The 16,718-nt window shown below is 40.0% G+C and overlaps 1 protein-coding gene and 1 long non-coding RNA gene across 3 annotated transcripts in view; one reads left to right on the forward strand and one right to left on the reverse strand.

Moving 5' to 3' along the window:
• The window catches only part of LOC147842039 (uncharacterized), a 113,767-nt gene extending 110,768 nt beyond the window's left edge, over positions 1-2,999 (forward strand). Inside the window, exon 3 of the long non-coding RNA XR_015501000.1 lies at positions 2,678-2,999. This is a non-coding gene — a long non-coding RNA (uncharacterized LOC147842039). The remainder of the gene's footprint in view (positions 1-2,677) is intronic.
• gfra2b (GDNF family receptor alpha 2b) overlaps positions 1-16,718 on the reverse strand; it is a 100,307-nt gene that overhangs the window by 12,878 nt on the left and 70,711 nt on the right. For both annotated transcript variants that reach the window (XM_087270453.1, XM_087270454.1), the window contains exon 5: positions 641-750. In XM_087270453.1, coding sequence (XP_087126579.1) covers positions 641-750 — 110 coding nt within the window. The remainder of the gene's footprint in view (positions 1-640; positions 751-16,718) is intronic.

Genomic DNA, 16,718 nt, shown 5'->3' on the forward strand with positions numbered 1-16,718 from the left:
AAGATGCAATTAAATAATTTCTCTGATGATTTGCAGGCTTAATTTACACAGTAGAAGTAGTAATTGCTTAAAAAGGATGAATAAAATAATACATTTGTGCAAATTAAGAAGCATTTGGGTACAATACAGTTCTTGTTTCACTTGTAAACATGTGTGGTACTAATACTAAACTTTTTGCATTTTCAATGTTTATTCCATTTGCTCTGTTTTCTGTGTTTAAATAATTTTATATATACAATATAATTAGTTATAACATTATTTTCTGTTTATTTTTAGCTATGGAAAATTGGTGGTTATTTTTATTTTATATATTATAATATTATTATATTATTATATATATTTATATATATTTATATTTTATATTATATATATTTATATTGTACTCTATAGTCTTAAGTATTCATATTAGGGGGAAAAGGCATCATATTAGGGGATCCTTAGCTTCAAAACATTTTAATACCCCTTGCTTTCATCTTTTCCCCTGCCCTTTCTAATCTTTCTTAAAAGTAAAATCCCTGATGCATTTCTAATTAAAGCAGCTAAAGAAGACAAAATACATGTTCCAAACAGTCAGTCCATTAAAATGCAATTTCAAATTCTTATTATTTCCATGCAGCAGATTTTTCCCATAATCACTCACCAATGAGTCCAACGTAGGACACCAGACAACCGTGGTAGTTATCATTAGGACAGCTTGTTATTGAATGCGGTGTCGTCTGGCAATTCATGTGAAAGTCTGCCAGCCTGGATCTAGTCCAAGAAAACAAAACAAATTATAGAATTTAAGAGGCCTGAAACATTTTTAGCACATTTGACTGAATAGGATTTACATGCACGCTTGAATAACCCTACTAGTCTATCTATATTTATAAATCACAATTACGACACGCAGCGCTGTATGAAGCACCGATTGCCATAAACTCAAATAACCACCGTCTGTATTATCGCTGGAAAAGGTCCTCCAAGAGTCAAACGCCTTTTGATCAAGCTGTAAGTGAAGATTTATTCCCAGTTATTTACTGCCGGCATTGCATCCACTATCATCAGCGCGCAAATATGCAATACAGAAACAATATGCTGCAGTGAATGTGCAATATGAGACGCATTCTGTCAGGCCTAACTGGTGTCTAGTGGGGTTCCAATTCAAGGCCATTTTCTGCTCGACTCCGTGTGGTATTTCTCCAACTCAAGCAATCTGCCTCAAACAGCCTCTTCCTAGGGGGTTGTGTGCATTCAGAAGCAGATTGCTCCGAGCACTAGATCTGAGGTGGGCAGGGGGTCACATTAGTACTTATTCCTGAGTATGAACTCTCTCCCTAGCACTTTGCACACACATAGAGTCTGAATAATAGCATGCTACTGCCTTCCCTCAAATAACATGAGCGAGATGGAGATCTCAGATTCGGTGCCCTCTTCCGAGACCCTGATTAATAGTGAATCATCCTACACGGCTGCACGAACCCTTGGCTCACCGTCTCAGCTTTGGTGTGAATATTAACCGCAGCGTTCTTGCAGTAGGGTCCACAGGTGGTGCCTGCTGGGTGTTTACCTCTCAGAACAAAGAGTGGTATCTGCATTGTTCTCATGGGCACTGGCTGAAAAGGTCATCCTTTCTACTCGGCTTTATTGACATGGAAATGGATGTTCCTCTGATGCTTTTTGTGCAGTATTTTCACCCCGAGCTTTATCTCTAGATAAGAGCAACCGTGACTCACAGTAAAAAAGGCGAAAGCAGCAAGGTGTGTAAAATCAGCAATCAAGGAGTGGCGCCCGCTGATGAGACTGCAATTCAAAGTGGACCGCTCGGAAAGGGCGAACTGAAGTGCTTCTGTATTATGGCACTAGCAGTTCAAAGATATTACTCAATTATTTAAATTCCCAACTACAGTACATCATAGCTCCATTTTCCAGAGCTGGGGTATGAGACATTGCTAACATAGTGTAACTAGTGGAGAGAGCAGAGGACTGTCACATGGGGTCGGTTCTAACACCGCCAGTTTAGCATGTACAGGGAACAACAATTTCACAAAATTTGATATTTTATAAACCCGACCAATTCTGAACAGTTAAATTTAGGCATATGTAAGCCCTTTAGTTCTACTCAGTTCTACCCAGTTCTCACAGCATGTTTTAACTTCGAAGTGAAGGCATGGACACAAACAAGGTCACATACAGCCTCTAGCACAGAGATGTCCAAACCTGCTGCTGAAGGGCTACTGTCCTACAGATTTACCAGCTTCAAAACACTTGCCTGAAAGCTTCTAGTCAGTCTGAAGGCTTTGATTAGCTAGCCGGGTGTATTTAATTAGGGTAGGAGATAAACTCTGAGGGACACTGGTCCTGCAGGGACATATTTGGACACCCCTACTCTAGCATCTGTCACTAGTGAACCCCGAGGCCAGGCAAGTGTTGGTTTACATGCCAATTTCTCTAGCTGGCCTTACACTGATCCCACAAAATTCACTCCCATCCAGATCCCAGCACGTGTAACCCCTTCAATTCTACTCGACCCTCTCCAGAAGGGATTCAAACTGGCAGGTCTGGCATGAGAGGCAGGCACACCAACCAAAGCATTAAAAACTTCAGACCATCCTAGCATCTGTCACAACGTGCCTCTTAAGGCTAGGAAAGCTAAGTTTATTAACACAGAATAGCTGACCTCCATTATATTCAACAGGTCATGGGTCTAATGTAACTTCCCTGATTCAACTTGGTCTGCTGGATTCAAAGAGCTGGATTCAAACTGGTGATTCTGGCGTGGGAAGCAGGCACACTAACAAGGATGCTGAAGACCACAGCCTCTAGCGTCTGTCTTCTTGAGACCAGGGGTGTGAGGATTAATCACACAGCTCTTACTGGCTGACTTGTTTTACATATATGTTGAAGTTTAAAAGTGTCCAGTCAGTAACAATTATTTTTGTAGAAATTATGACTTTATTCATCACAAACAAAGATATTGTGTAATTAAAGCTTTATTAAAAATAGATCTTCTATGGGGGGGCCACATTTTTGTCCAGTCATTTCATTTCATTCGTTCGATCCTATATTTTCTAGTCAACTCTGATATCTGTGCACACAATAGTGAGAGTTTGGTATGTGATTTTTGTAGTAGACTAAGCCATAGAGTGTTTGGGTAGAAGAGGGAGACAAATTAAGATTCAGTTACATAAGTGCAAACCAAAAATCGAGCATTTGCCAAATTACAGAGACAGATAATGGGGTTGGCTGTGGTTTGTACAAGATTTCGATCAAAATTGGGTGTCACGATTTGCTGCCTTGATTGTTTGAATCAGGACCCCAAACAGGCAGTTAGTTCTCATCAGAAGTAAGGTAAACATCAAGTTAAAAGTAGTCCTGAGGTGTTGGACCTTGAATTGAAAGTGGTCTACTTTTACCCATTGAGGCATGCCTTCACTTTTATAGACTTGTAAGAGCTCTGTTTGTGATGTTCGAGCAAAAAACTTGACACCTAAAATGGATGTTCATAAAAGGTGGTTAAAAACCTATGCTTTAAAGCCCTGCTATTTTTGCAGGGCTGCTAAGTAATACTAGAAACTGGATCCTTCTTTCATCAAAGAACCCCACTCCTCCTTTTTTAACATGTATTGTTAAGCACAACTGTATTAAGCAGCACAACTATTTTCATTCATAAAACAGTAACGCTAATTTGTAATAATGGTTAAAGTATTGCATTTTGTGTCTTGTTAAGCGGAAAAAAAAACAACTTAAATGTTTTTGAAAATATGGTAACAAAAAATACAGACACAAAGACATAGAAAAAAGATTTCTGCCTTTTTTCCACTTTAAGTTTTTCCTCAGCTTCATATTTATTTCATATATTTTTTGTATAATTTTAAACTAGCATCTGTTTAAGTCATTTTAAGGGCACTAAAGAAAAGTTTAATGTGAATTCAGCATGTCACCTCACTTACTTTAAGCTCTATGCAGAGATCATGAATATTCTATCAGTCCACCATCATGATTCAACCCCATGAACTTAGACAGTCATGTCCCGAAGCAGATACGTGAAGCATGCAGACGTGACAGTAAATACACTTGAAAAAAAAAAGTGAATGTTCACTTTTTTTAATCCTTAATGACCTCTTTCTACTGCATTTAACTAAGAAAACAATTTAATTCCTGGAATCCAATATATTTAAGTCTGTTTACTGGCCATCCATTTGAATTAATTTGATTAAATTAATATTTTCTATACTACCAAGCATAAAATGATTTATCGGTTTTCAAAATACTTTGATTTCCCATAAGTCATTGTTCAAGCAAACAGAAACCCTTCCTTCAAACACACACTATTGGTTGAGTTTTTGCTGTGGCAAACTCAGAGAGTAACGTTGAAAGTAGAGCTGCACAATATATTTTTTGAGTATCAATGTCGCAATGTGTGTATTCGCAATAGTCACATCGTGGGATTTGATTATTTATTAAAAATTAAAATAACAATATCATTTTTATGTTATTGTACAAAATTGTTTGATTGTTGGATTTTTGTTTTTAAATACTGTTAGACTCTGCATCTTCATATTTTATGCAGATGCACTGCATAGAAAAACATATGATCACCCCAGTCAATCTAAATTATTTAAATATTTTTAAATAGAGCTATTCAAATTATCTGGTGAAATTATATTCATATTGCAATATCTATCGCAAAACAAAATATCACAATGTCAGATTTTTCCAATATCATGCAGCCCTAGTTGAAAACACACTACAGAGATACTTGTTTTATATACTACAATATTATATATTCACATCCAAACAACATCTCATGTCCTTTAATTTGGATGAAATATATTTTTTTAGGTTATATGACAACTTTTTAAGTGTTTAAATGATCCACTTGACACTGGCAATTGAACTAAAAACACTTCATATACACTATTTTTTATAGAAACTATTTTTTAACATATACAATATTTTTTATGGAAATGGGTGTATTTTCATAGAAAACAGCAAACAATATCCTCTAAAATACAAAGCTGCTTGAGCTCTTAAGAATTCCTACAAAATGACAAATATTCATTGTATGTCTGCATAGTAAGTTTATTTTAAAGGCAAACATGGGCTGTCTTCTTTTTTAGTTTTGGGTTTTATCAAACCAGGAACATAATAACGACTCTTGCCTAAATTAATGAATCCCTCAGTGGACCTGATGATTTACATTGTTAATTATATTCTGGCTGGCTGAATTAAGCAGAAGGGTGGTAGATGTGTAAATGAAATGCCCCTGGTAACAAGTTTGCAGGGCCGGGGTGTTAAACCGTCATCATCAGCATTAACTTTACCCGCTCCCCTCAGGAGACATCACAAGGCCTGGAATGTCATTTAGGGACATCTCTAAACAGATGTCACCGTATCGCTGCCAAACATCATGTGCAGAAATAAACCAATCACTTCATCACTTGAGTTAGTCAGACCAGTGGCCACTCTCAGATGATGAACATGAAGGGTTACAGAATAATAATAGCAGGGTTTAGTTTTTCAGTTCTCTTGGAAACCACTGACTTGAAAGCAACACTGCAATAAAAGTGTTTGTGTTTTGTCTTATTTCTAGGCCAAATATCTAAAAATTCTTGAATAATGAAACATTTTCTATTTAATTATCTTGTTTTAAAAAAAAAGTCAAAATTAAATGTGGAGTTCCTCAAAATAAACAAACTATCTGACTTAATATCACTTCATTTCGAATTTATCTTCTAGAAAACAAGACATTAATGATTACTTGTTTAGAAAATGCTCTTTGCTGTAATATTTTTAAGATATTTGGACTACAACCAAAGTCAAACAACAGAAAATAATTCTGCTGATTAAATTATTTTCTGTCATATATTATTTTATATTATATTAGATATCTGATATTAGATATGTCATATATTATTATTTTGCTGTCATATATTTGGTTAAATTTGTCTAGATAATGTACAGTAAGGCTGCACGATATAAAAAAAATTGACAATGCGATATTTTTCTTTTTCTCTGCGATATAATATAATATATTGCGATATAATTCCACCAGATGACTTAAATAACTCTTTTTGCAAAGGCTTTAGACTGATTGGGATGTTTTTATAGAGGAGTAAAATGTAAATATATATTTATGAAATCAGAAAGTCAGTTACAGAAATTGAATAATCAAATGTAAATTAACAACGTAGAGTCTTTATCATATAAATTATTCAATTAAATAAATCTTTATTAAACTTCTTAATACTCTATTAAAATGCTTTGAACTTTCTTAAATGCTTACATAGACAGAGGCCTTAAAAACAAACGCAGATATTTAACATTTATTGTGCTTAAATTCTGCAGAGCCTCCCCAAATCTCATGTGTTTTGACCTGTGGTTCCTGGTCATCTATCCTAACACAACACCGCATATCTTGCAATGTGACTATTGCGGACAAACACATTGCGATATTGATGCTCAATCGATGCCCTAATGTACAGTGTGTGTAAAAATGAATCATTTTATGGTATGTAGTAATTTATAGTGGACACCACACGCTTCACTATATCCCATCAAAAAGCAAGTTTAACATTTTTTTTTTTATCATAGTTCTCCACAGTAGGGTAACATTGAGAAATGTTATGAGTTATGGCTTTTCCATGACATCATGTATTTAACTAAAATGACAAGCAGTGATTAGTAGGGAAACAACATGTAGATATATAGCGTATGTTGATATATGATCAATAATGACATTAGAATTAAGGGGTCAAAATCATATAATCTGACCCAGTGACTCATAACAGACACTAATATTGTAGCCTGAAAATGCCAGCAGTCCTAAATGACCGTCGTTTATCTGACTGAAAAAAACGGTTCCGATTGTATGAACAAATTGTCTCTGCTAAATCCAGCTTATGCTAGCAGGTAAATTTGGAACAAGGTAGCTGGTATCTAGCTAGTCATTAGTAAGTGTAAGCTGCTCATTAGCTTGTTGACCATCGACATGGTCCAAAATCTTGGCAACCTTGAGCTGTTAGGGTTAGGGTTTGACAATTTGCTAGAGGGTTTGTTGATGGTCTTAGACAAACTTATACTATATAACACAAACATTTAGAGCAAATATGGGCAGATGTTTTAGTTATTTTCAGACACATGAGTAGTCTTTATGCAGACAGACATCTACTGTTGATGTCAGAAATATTAGCCCCCCCTTTGACTTTTATTTTCTTTTTTAAACATTTCCCAAATGATGTTTAACAGAGCAAGGAAATTTTCACAGTATGTCTGATAATATTTATGCTTCTGGAGAAAGTCTTATTTGTTTTATTCCGGCTTGAATAAAAACATTTTAATTTTTTTGAAACCATTTTAAGGTCAAACTTATTAGCCACTTTAAGCATTTTTTTCAATACAGAACAAACCTTCGTTATACAATAGCTTGCCTAATTAGCCTAACCTGCCTAGTTAACCTAATTAACCTAGTTAAGACTTTAAATGTCACTTTAAGATGTATAAAAGTGTCTTGAAAAAATATCTAGTCAAAAATTATTTACTGTCATCATGGCAAAGATAAAATAAATCTGTTATTAAAAATGAGTTATTAAAACTATTATGTTTAGAAATGTGCTGAAAAAATCTCTCCCTAAAACAGAAATTGGGGAAAAAATAAACATGGGGGCTTATAATTCAGGGGGCTAATAATCCTAACTTCAACTGTAAATTTGTAAAAAATGACATGATCAGTTAGTCATGACAACACATGTTTATAGTTCATTGTAACTTACTGTTCTAAATTAAATTAATCATGTTCTAACTTAACTTTTAGAAGTTACACAAACTGTTTTAAGTCAGTTTAATGCAAAAGGTCCAAAGAACTTGTTGATCTACCTTAAATAATTAAGGCAACCACAATTTTTGTATAGTGTGCAGTGGCCTGGATAATAAATCATACATTTCTACATTTCATACATCATTACTAATTGCAGCTAACTCACTAAAAATATTATATTTAAATGATTCTGTATATACCAATCAATACCATTATTATGGACTATCTAGTGCAGTGGTTCTCAAACTGTGGAACTTGTACTACTAGTGGCACGCAGGCTTCCTTCTAGTGGTACGTGGAGGAATCGCTGAATAATTAAAGTTAAAAATGAACACACCTTTAGCGCATACGATAACACCGTTGTGATCAGTAAATTGATTTTAATAGACTAAACTTTTTATTTTTTTTTTCAATTTTATAATGTTTGTTATGTATTCTATCATTTAAAACTAATTTCCTCCCCATATTTTTCACGGTTGTTGGGGGCATATCCTGTATTTTTTTTATCCCAATGTTGATAGGTATAACCCCTTGCTTTTTTGACACACATAGCCTACTCTAACGTGTAGTAAACAGATCTAATTTCTAATTTAAATATGTAAATCCAATGCATGTATCTAAAATACAAGTTAATTTTTAGATTTCAAAGATATGCAAATAAGTCGTATATACATATAATTTAAAATGTGTCAAAAAGAGTTTACATATGAATATGATGACATGGCCTATAATTATGAGGTTCAAGGAACATTTCTTCCCTTTAAATTATCTTTTCCTTTAAACTTTCCTGTAAATTATCATAAATTACTGTTTTACGATAATACTTTACATTTAATTACGGCATTTTTATTTTTTTACTTTTTAATAACAGTGCCATTTTTAATCAACTTTTAAAAGCACATTTCAATTTAAACATTGACGTTTGATTTATTTTTACCTGTCTGCACAGCACAGTGTTAATTTTTAAACTATTTATAATGTTTAAAGTTGCTAACAATAATAATTATTCATGATAATGAGAAATAGTCTGTAATTACACCTACTACGCTACTGTATTTCAATACCAGTCATTATGATGGTACTTTGAGAGACAATTTTTTTTCTGAAGTGGTACTTGGTGAAAAAAGTTTGAGAACCACTGATCTAGTGCACATATTGTACTACCTGTATACTGAATAATCTCTCTATATATATCTGGAATAAGCAAATTCGGTAGAGTTTAGATCCAACCCTAATCAAACACACCTGCCCATAGCTTTCTAGTGATTGTGAAGACAGTGATTACAAGAGCTCGTTCAGGTGTTTGATTAGTGTTGGAGCAAAACTCTGCAGGACACCGGCTCTCCACAACCGGAGTTTCCAATTTCTGATATATAATATCTTATTAGCAATTGTTTATTCCTGTATAAGAGCACTGACTTTAAGCTCTATGCAGGATTCCCATGCTTTCATCAACAGCATATTCAAAAACTTCCAAGGACTTTTAAAGGACCATTAATTTTAAATCAAGCACTTTTGCAAGCCATACCCCATATGTAGTGCCACTAAAGTTCTTACTGTGCCTAATATTTCACTTGCACTTAAAATTTACAATAAAAAATGTCTTTTTTTATTTTCAAAAAGGTTTACTCTTTTACAAATCCATGTTCAAAATGTGTTACTGGTGATATTCAAATGTGGTTTCTGAAATATTGTTAAAATGTGCATGATTTGTCAGTGTTATTGTGATAATGGAAAAATGAAAAAAAAAATGAAATAAACATTTTAATTTAATTTTGTTTTTGACAATTAAGATGAATTATTAAAATAAAACCAACAAATTTAATTTCAGATTTAATTAAAACAAATTTCAAGGACCTACCAATTCCAAGGACCAAAAAATTTCAAGGACCTACCCACCTGTATGTTTATTTTCCAGGCCTTGAACCCATCTATGCAATTAAACAATACTGTTATTTTGCTAGTTGTAGTAGTAGAATTATTAAAACTACAGTACCAAAATATCCAATAAATGTTTTCTCATTTAAAAAAAAAGGTAGTTAAGCATTCTCTATTGCAGTGTTTTCCAAAGTTGGCTTTGCAGGCCAATGAGGGGAGGGGAGGGTCGCGTAGGGATTTCCTAAAATCAAATAATTTTGACTAAATTATCAGAATTGACATATTTCATCTATAACCTACATAATATAAAAATAGCAGTTAATAATCACATTAAAAACAACATTTAAATAAAAAGCCATCAGCCTTTCAATTTTTTCCCCCATTAAATTGTGACCGCTGAGGAGATTATATTAAAGACACAGCAATAGTGTCAGAATTGGTTTTATGGCACCACATTAATCTTTACATTAAAACATTGAAAATAAATACAGGCCACAACTGAACGTGAAGGATGGTCTCCGAGTGGAGGTTTCTAAAATTACACCAGGATTAGACTTGGGCCTATTTGTGTGTGTGCACCATTGTTTGCAAGGTTTACTGTATAAGCACCAGTAATGCCGAGTTCAGACTGCATGATTTTCTAAGTTATCGTGTCATAGATGTTTTCACACTGCATGACTATCTGGGCTACCATTTTGTCGCTGCTTTGTTTACACTGCAGAATGGATCATCGACAGGGGCTGTCACATTGCATGACAACTACATCTCACAGCCAAAAACACGTAGTATATCTTTTGTCATTAACTACATAAGGAGAAAGAACCCTTTAAAGGGGTAGAAAATGTACATATTAACTCACCTGGATTTGAAGGGAATTAACAATTTCTCCTCAACTTTCTTTTTCAACTTTCTGTATGAAACGTCAAACAGACATGGGTGCTCTTGTCAAACCTCCACTAGTTTTTCCTCCATATCTTGGGTTCAAATAAACTGAGTGCTTTTAACTTCTTCCTCAACCTCCCGCTGGCCTTCAGGTACACACACAAGTGAATGCTGCTCTCTCATTGGCTGTAAGCGATCGGCGATGTTATTTTCAGTCAAAACTGGTTTCACAAGGCATGATTTGTATTACTGACAGCTCCAGATATTTAGCATGCCAAATATGTCACAGATATTGGCGACTCATCTGCGATTCTCTGAGATTGCGTCTTTGATTGTCACTCACGTGCACAAGCACCGATTTGCCTGTAATTTCAGGCATTTGTCGGCGATTTCTCAAAACCTGTCGGTGAGTCAAATCATGCAGTCTGAACTCGGCAAAAAAGGATAGTGGGGGTCTTGGCATTGTTATTCTGGGGATTGCGGGCTAAAAAGTTTCTAGTGAATGCAAAAACAATGACGGCATGATGTTGCTTGTTATCATTAAGTATATCTGGCATAACCAATCAAAATATGTTTATAAATGACACTTTATCCATTATTTTGCATATTTCACATTCACAAATGTTATAATTACATATAGGCATTTGGCAGAAGCTTTAGAAAATGATTTACAGTCCATTCAAGACATAGTTTACCAAAATGCGTTTTCTGGTATCAAACCCATGATTGTTGTGCTACAAAACATTGCTCAGCCAATCAAGCTACACAGCTCTGAAATTTTAGCACTGATGATAGTGCATTATGTCTTATTTGTGGTAGGGGCACTGTATTAGTAAAAATTATTTTACAAAAAAAAGCGACAGATATAATAAGCCCTTCCTCAGCTGCGATTCATGGCAGTCATTCCCCTCATTTCCTAATTGGAGTGTTTATGACTGATGATTTGGGAACAGATGGTTAGGGTGTTCGTCCTTTTCACACTCTGGCCTCAGCCCAGCATGGATATCCGCAAACAATAGACAGCACACATTTGGACAAGCAAAGTATCAAGGCCAAATATTTCAGGCAGTGATTTTTAATGCTGTGTCTCTTTTTGTACATGAACATGGTCCTTCAAATGTTAATGTTACATGTCCATTCTGATACTTTAAGATATCATTTCAAGAACAATCTGTGATGATTTTATTCCTTGTTTTTTCTAACATCGAACACCACTTTATTTTTCTTTTTGGGGGGGCTTTAGCTGTTTGCATTACGGCATTCGTTTTAGAACTCTCAACTTTGTACCTATTTTTAATGTGATTTATTCCCCGTGAGTGCATGTGTGTGCATTTTTTTTCTGCTTGTGTGGTTAAATTAGCATCTTTTAAGAAGTCCAGGAGTCCAGCGGGATTCAGGACCATGACCATGAAGTCTAAGCAACAAGACCATGAATCATTCAAGCTGCTCCTGAAGGCACACTGAATCTAATATCCATGTCACCTGACTCGAATAAGAGTCTACTGCAGGCTTTTCAACATTTAAGCTTAAGCCAAAGCTTCATCTGCATGGTAGCTTACTCAAAATGCTTTTGGACACTGTCAAAAGCTCAGATTAATCTTACTTGTGTTCAGGTTTGAGATGGGAAAGCATCAAAGATGTGCATAATATAATTCAAAATAAACTATAAACAATATTTAGCACTCTATACGAGACCCATAAATATATACAACATCAAATATCAAACAAATATTCATCTTTGTATGTACAGTTGAAGTCAGAATTATTAGCCCCCTTTTCATTTTTTTTTCTTTTTTAAATATTTCCCAAAAGATGTTTAACAGAGTAAGGTAATTTTCACAGTATTTCTGATAATTTTTTTTTCTTCTGGAGAAAGTTTTATTTGTTTTATTTCGTCTAGAATGAAAGTAGTTTTTTAATTAAAAAAAAAAAACATTTTAAGGTCTAAATGATTAGCCCGTTTGAGCTATTTTTTTCAGTAGTCTACAAAACGTTCGAGGTTACTAAAGTAACCCTTCGTTCCCCGAGGAGGGGAACGGAAGCACTATAAGTGGATTTGATTGTAAAATCCACGCATTGGGAGGTTCGGTTCAGAAGCTACTCGTCTGAAAGAGTATTGAACGGGCCAATTAAGAATGAATTGGCAGCGCAAGCCTGCGCAGGTGAGCGGCATAAGCAATCAACTGAGTATATAAGCTCACCTGGCGCCAGCAGACGCTATCCTTTTTAAGCTGAAGAGACTTTCAACAGCTAAGGGACAGTCATTATGGCGACGGAGTATAGTGCTTCCGTTCCCCTCCTCGGGGAACGAAGGGTTACTTTAGTAACCTCGAACGTTCCCCTTCGGGGGGAACTTCAGCACTATAAGTGGATTTGATTGTAAAATCCACGCATTGGGAGCCCATTGAAAGCGCCATAATGACTGCACCTTACCAACACCCCCGATGAGGAGATAGTCAAGCAAGCGTGACGCACCCACATCATGGGGGGCGCGGTCCTCCAACGTGTCCCTGGCCCTAATTTATCCTACTTCAACAGAAGTTTTACGGATTTATATATATTTTTTGGGAAGTCGTGAGCATCTAGATAATTCTAGGAAAATACGACAGTACGTTGGGAAGCGTGCAATCCCGATAGGGAGGACGCTGCGGAGGCCATCCGTTACCCAAGGGGGGATAGATGGCAGAATTTACATATGGACTAGCCCTAAAAAGGGGGAGTACGCATAGCAAAAGAGTGGTTAGCGGGGAGGGAAGACACGGGTCCGCCCAGGGGGGGGGGACTTAACCGTGGCTGAATAAGCATATGGGATCGCCTAGTGGGGACCACACATAGCAGGCACCTTTACCCAAAACGCGGGCTGACCAGCGGGCAGACCTACAACGTAGTGGGCCAGCAAGTGACTCCTCCGCTGAGTCAGTGCTGGGGGCCACGGAGGAATCTGCAGGGCTCACCTGACGGGGAACTTTACTGACAGATAAAAAGGCGCATGTATCTCCGTGTTAGGGAAAATGGCGCAGCAAGCGTGTTTCAACACCCTACCGAATTGTTCCCTCAATCACCAAGGGTTACCTAATACCCTTGAGGAAACCGGCTCCACTCGCAGATTGTAAAACCTTGCAAATGTGTTGGGTGTCACCCAGCCCGCAGCTCTACAGATGTCTGTTAGAGGGGCGCCGCGTGCGCGCGCTCGAGAGGATGCGAAGCTCCGAGTGGAGTGCGCACGCGCTCTCGGGGGACGCGGCTCATCTCGGCTCTGATAGTGAAAGAAAGGCATCCACAATCTAGTGGGAACTTATTTCGGTACGGCACTTCCCTGCTGCCGACCGCTATAACAGACGAAGAGCTGCTCAGATGATCTAAACTCTGAGTGCGGTCCGGATAATACGCAAAACGCGAACTGGACAATAAATAAGGGCTGGGTCTGCCTCCTCCGAGGGCAGCGCTTGCAGGCTCACTACCTCGTATTAAAACGGAGTGGTAGGAACCTTGGGCACATATCGCGGGCGGGGTCTCAGGACGTGAGAGAAGCCAGCCCAATTACAGGCACGAGTCACTGACCGAAAAATGCCTCCGGGTCCCCGACCCTCTAATCGATATCAACGCGACCAGCAGAGCTGTCTTCAGGGACAGAAATATACTGAGTCGAGGATCGAAGGGATCTGACGCGGCTTGTGTAGCGAGGGCGAGATCCTAAGAGGGCATGAGAGGGGGCGGGGTGGATTAATTCGCTTAACGCCCCTGAGGAACCGGATGATGAGGTTATGCGTTCCCACGGTGCTGCCAGCCACCGCGTTATGAGAGCGGAGATGGCAGCCACGTAACCTTGAGTGTGGAGGGCGACAGCCTGCTCTCCAACTTCTCTCGGCGTAAAGAAAGCACAACGCTGATCTGGCAAATTACGGGGGTCTTCTCAGCGAGAGACACACCATTCAGTGAATAGACTTCACGTCAGGGCATAGGCGCGCTCGGGGAGGGGGCTCTAGCCCGAGTGACGGTATTAGCCACCGCAATCGGAGGTTACCTAAGTCTTCCTCGCGTCTAAAAAATCTCCAAAGATCAGCGAGGGTGCCAGGTGGTGCCCTGTCCCTGAGAGAGTAGGTGCTCTCTCGAAGGGACTGCCAGGGGAGGGCTATCGCGAGGGAGAGCTCTGACATCCAGGTCCGGTTGAGCCAGAGGGGCGCAACCAGCAACCTGTTCCTCGTCCTCCCTGACCATGCACAGTAACTGCGCGAGCAGGCTCACTGGGGGAAACGCGTATTGCGCGTGCCCCGAGGCCAGCTGTAAGCCAGTGCATCCGTGCCGAGAGCACTCGGTCAGGGAAAGAACAACTGGCAATGAGCGATCTCGGGGGAAGCAACAGATCGATCTGGGCTTCCCCGAATCGCGCCCATATCAGCTGAACAGACTCGGGGTGGAGTCTCCATTCTCCAGGACGCAAGGCTGCCGTGTGAGCGCATCGGCTGCACGGTTGAGCTTGCCTGAATATGAATGGCGTGCAGCGATTTCAGCCGCGGATGACTCCAGAGGAGCAGACGGCGGGCGAGCTGAGACATGCGGCGAGAGCGCATACCCCCTACACGGCTGATATACGCCACCGCCGCCGTACTGTCCGTCCTGACCAGCACGTGTTGCCGCTCCAACACCGGAAAAAAACGGTGGAGAGCGAGGAACACTGCCAACAGCTCCAGGCGATATGCCAATGCAACTGGTTACCTTTCCACAGGTCCGCAGCCGCATGCCCGCAACGCACAGCCCCCCAGCCCGTGTTGGAAGCGTCTGCTGAAACGACAACAAGACTGGACGCCTGTTCTAGAGACACCCAGGCCTGTAGGAACGAGGGGTCGCTCCAAGGGCTGAGGGCGCGGCGACACAGCGCAGTAACAGAGACTCGGTGTGCGCGCGCGTGCCATGCGCGTCTGGGGACTCGATCGTGAAGCCAGTGCTGAAGTGGTCTCATATAGAATAATCCGAGCGGCATGAAGCGGCTGCGGATGCCATATGCCCCAGGAGCCTCTGAAATAGTTTCAGTGGGACCACTATTTTACTGTCGAGCTCTCTCAGACAGTACAGCATCAGCTGAGCGCGCTCTCCGGAGAGGCGCGCTGCCATGGTGACCGAGTCCAGCTCCAGCCCGAGAGAAGAGATCCTCTGCACGGGGGCGAGTTTGCTCTTTTCTCGGTTGACCTGAAACCCCCACAGGTGGAAGTGCCAGAGCACTTTGTCTCTGTGCATAATCAACTCTGTGCATAATCAAAAGAGAGGGCAATTCAGCCAGTCGTAAAGAAATTGAGTATGCAGATGCCCGCGAGCCGAAGGGGCGCTGAGGCACCCTCCGCGGGCTTGGTGAGGACCCGCGGAGACAGAGAGAGCCCGAAGGGGAGGGCTTTGTATTGCCAAGCTCGACCTTCAAACGCAAACCGCAGAAACTGTCGGTGGCGAGGAAGAGTGGAGACATGGAAATACGCGTCCATCAGGTCTAATGCTGCAGACCAACCCAGAGGACGAACGCACCGGAGGATGCGCTTCTGCGTGAGCATTCTGAACGGCAGCTTGTGCAGGCAGCGGTTCAAAACGCGCAGATCTAGGATTGGCCGTGACCCACCGCTCTTTTTGGGCACGATGAAGCGTGGGCTGTAAAACCCGCTCTCCATCTCGGCTGGAGGGAGCGGCTCGATTGCATCCTTCGCCAGGAGGACAGCAATCTCCTCTCGCAAGACAGGGGCGGACAGGGGGCTGACCCTGGTGAATACACACCCGTGACTTGGGGGGCTGTTTCGCGAACTGAATCGCATAGCCGAGTCTGATTGTGCATATGAGCCACCGCGAAGAGCTGGCCCGCGCTAACCAGGCAGGCAGAGCTCTCGCTAATGGACTCATCGCTACAATCGCTGACGTACCAGCAGTGGGGCAGCGCGGAGTGGGTGTGCTGATCCGGGAAGCTCGCGGGTCCCACGGAAAAGCTGGAGGTGAGATATTTGCTCTCACTCCAAACCCGAGCTCCGGAGGGGAGGCTCGAGGGGTGGGAGAAAGGAGACCGTCCTCCCAGCGCTCGTGAGCCACTGGCGAAACGCACCGAATCTGCAAGCTAGAAAGCATAGCGTCCCAGACTGGCAGATTTCGGGCTGTCACATCTGGGGAAGTGAAAAGTGCCCTTTCA

Source organism: Danio rerio, chromosome 10 (assembly GCF_052040795.2).
Source record: "Danio rerio strain M-AB ecotype USA chromosome 10, GRCz13ab, whole genome shotgun sequence".
Lineage (NCBI taxonomy): Eukaryota > Metazoa > Chordata > Actinopteri > Cypriniformes > Danionidae > Danio > Danio rerio.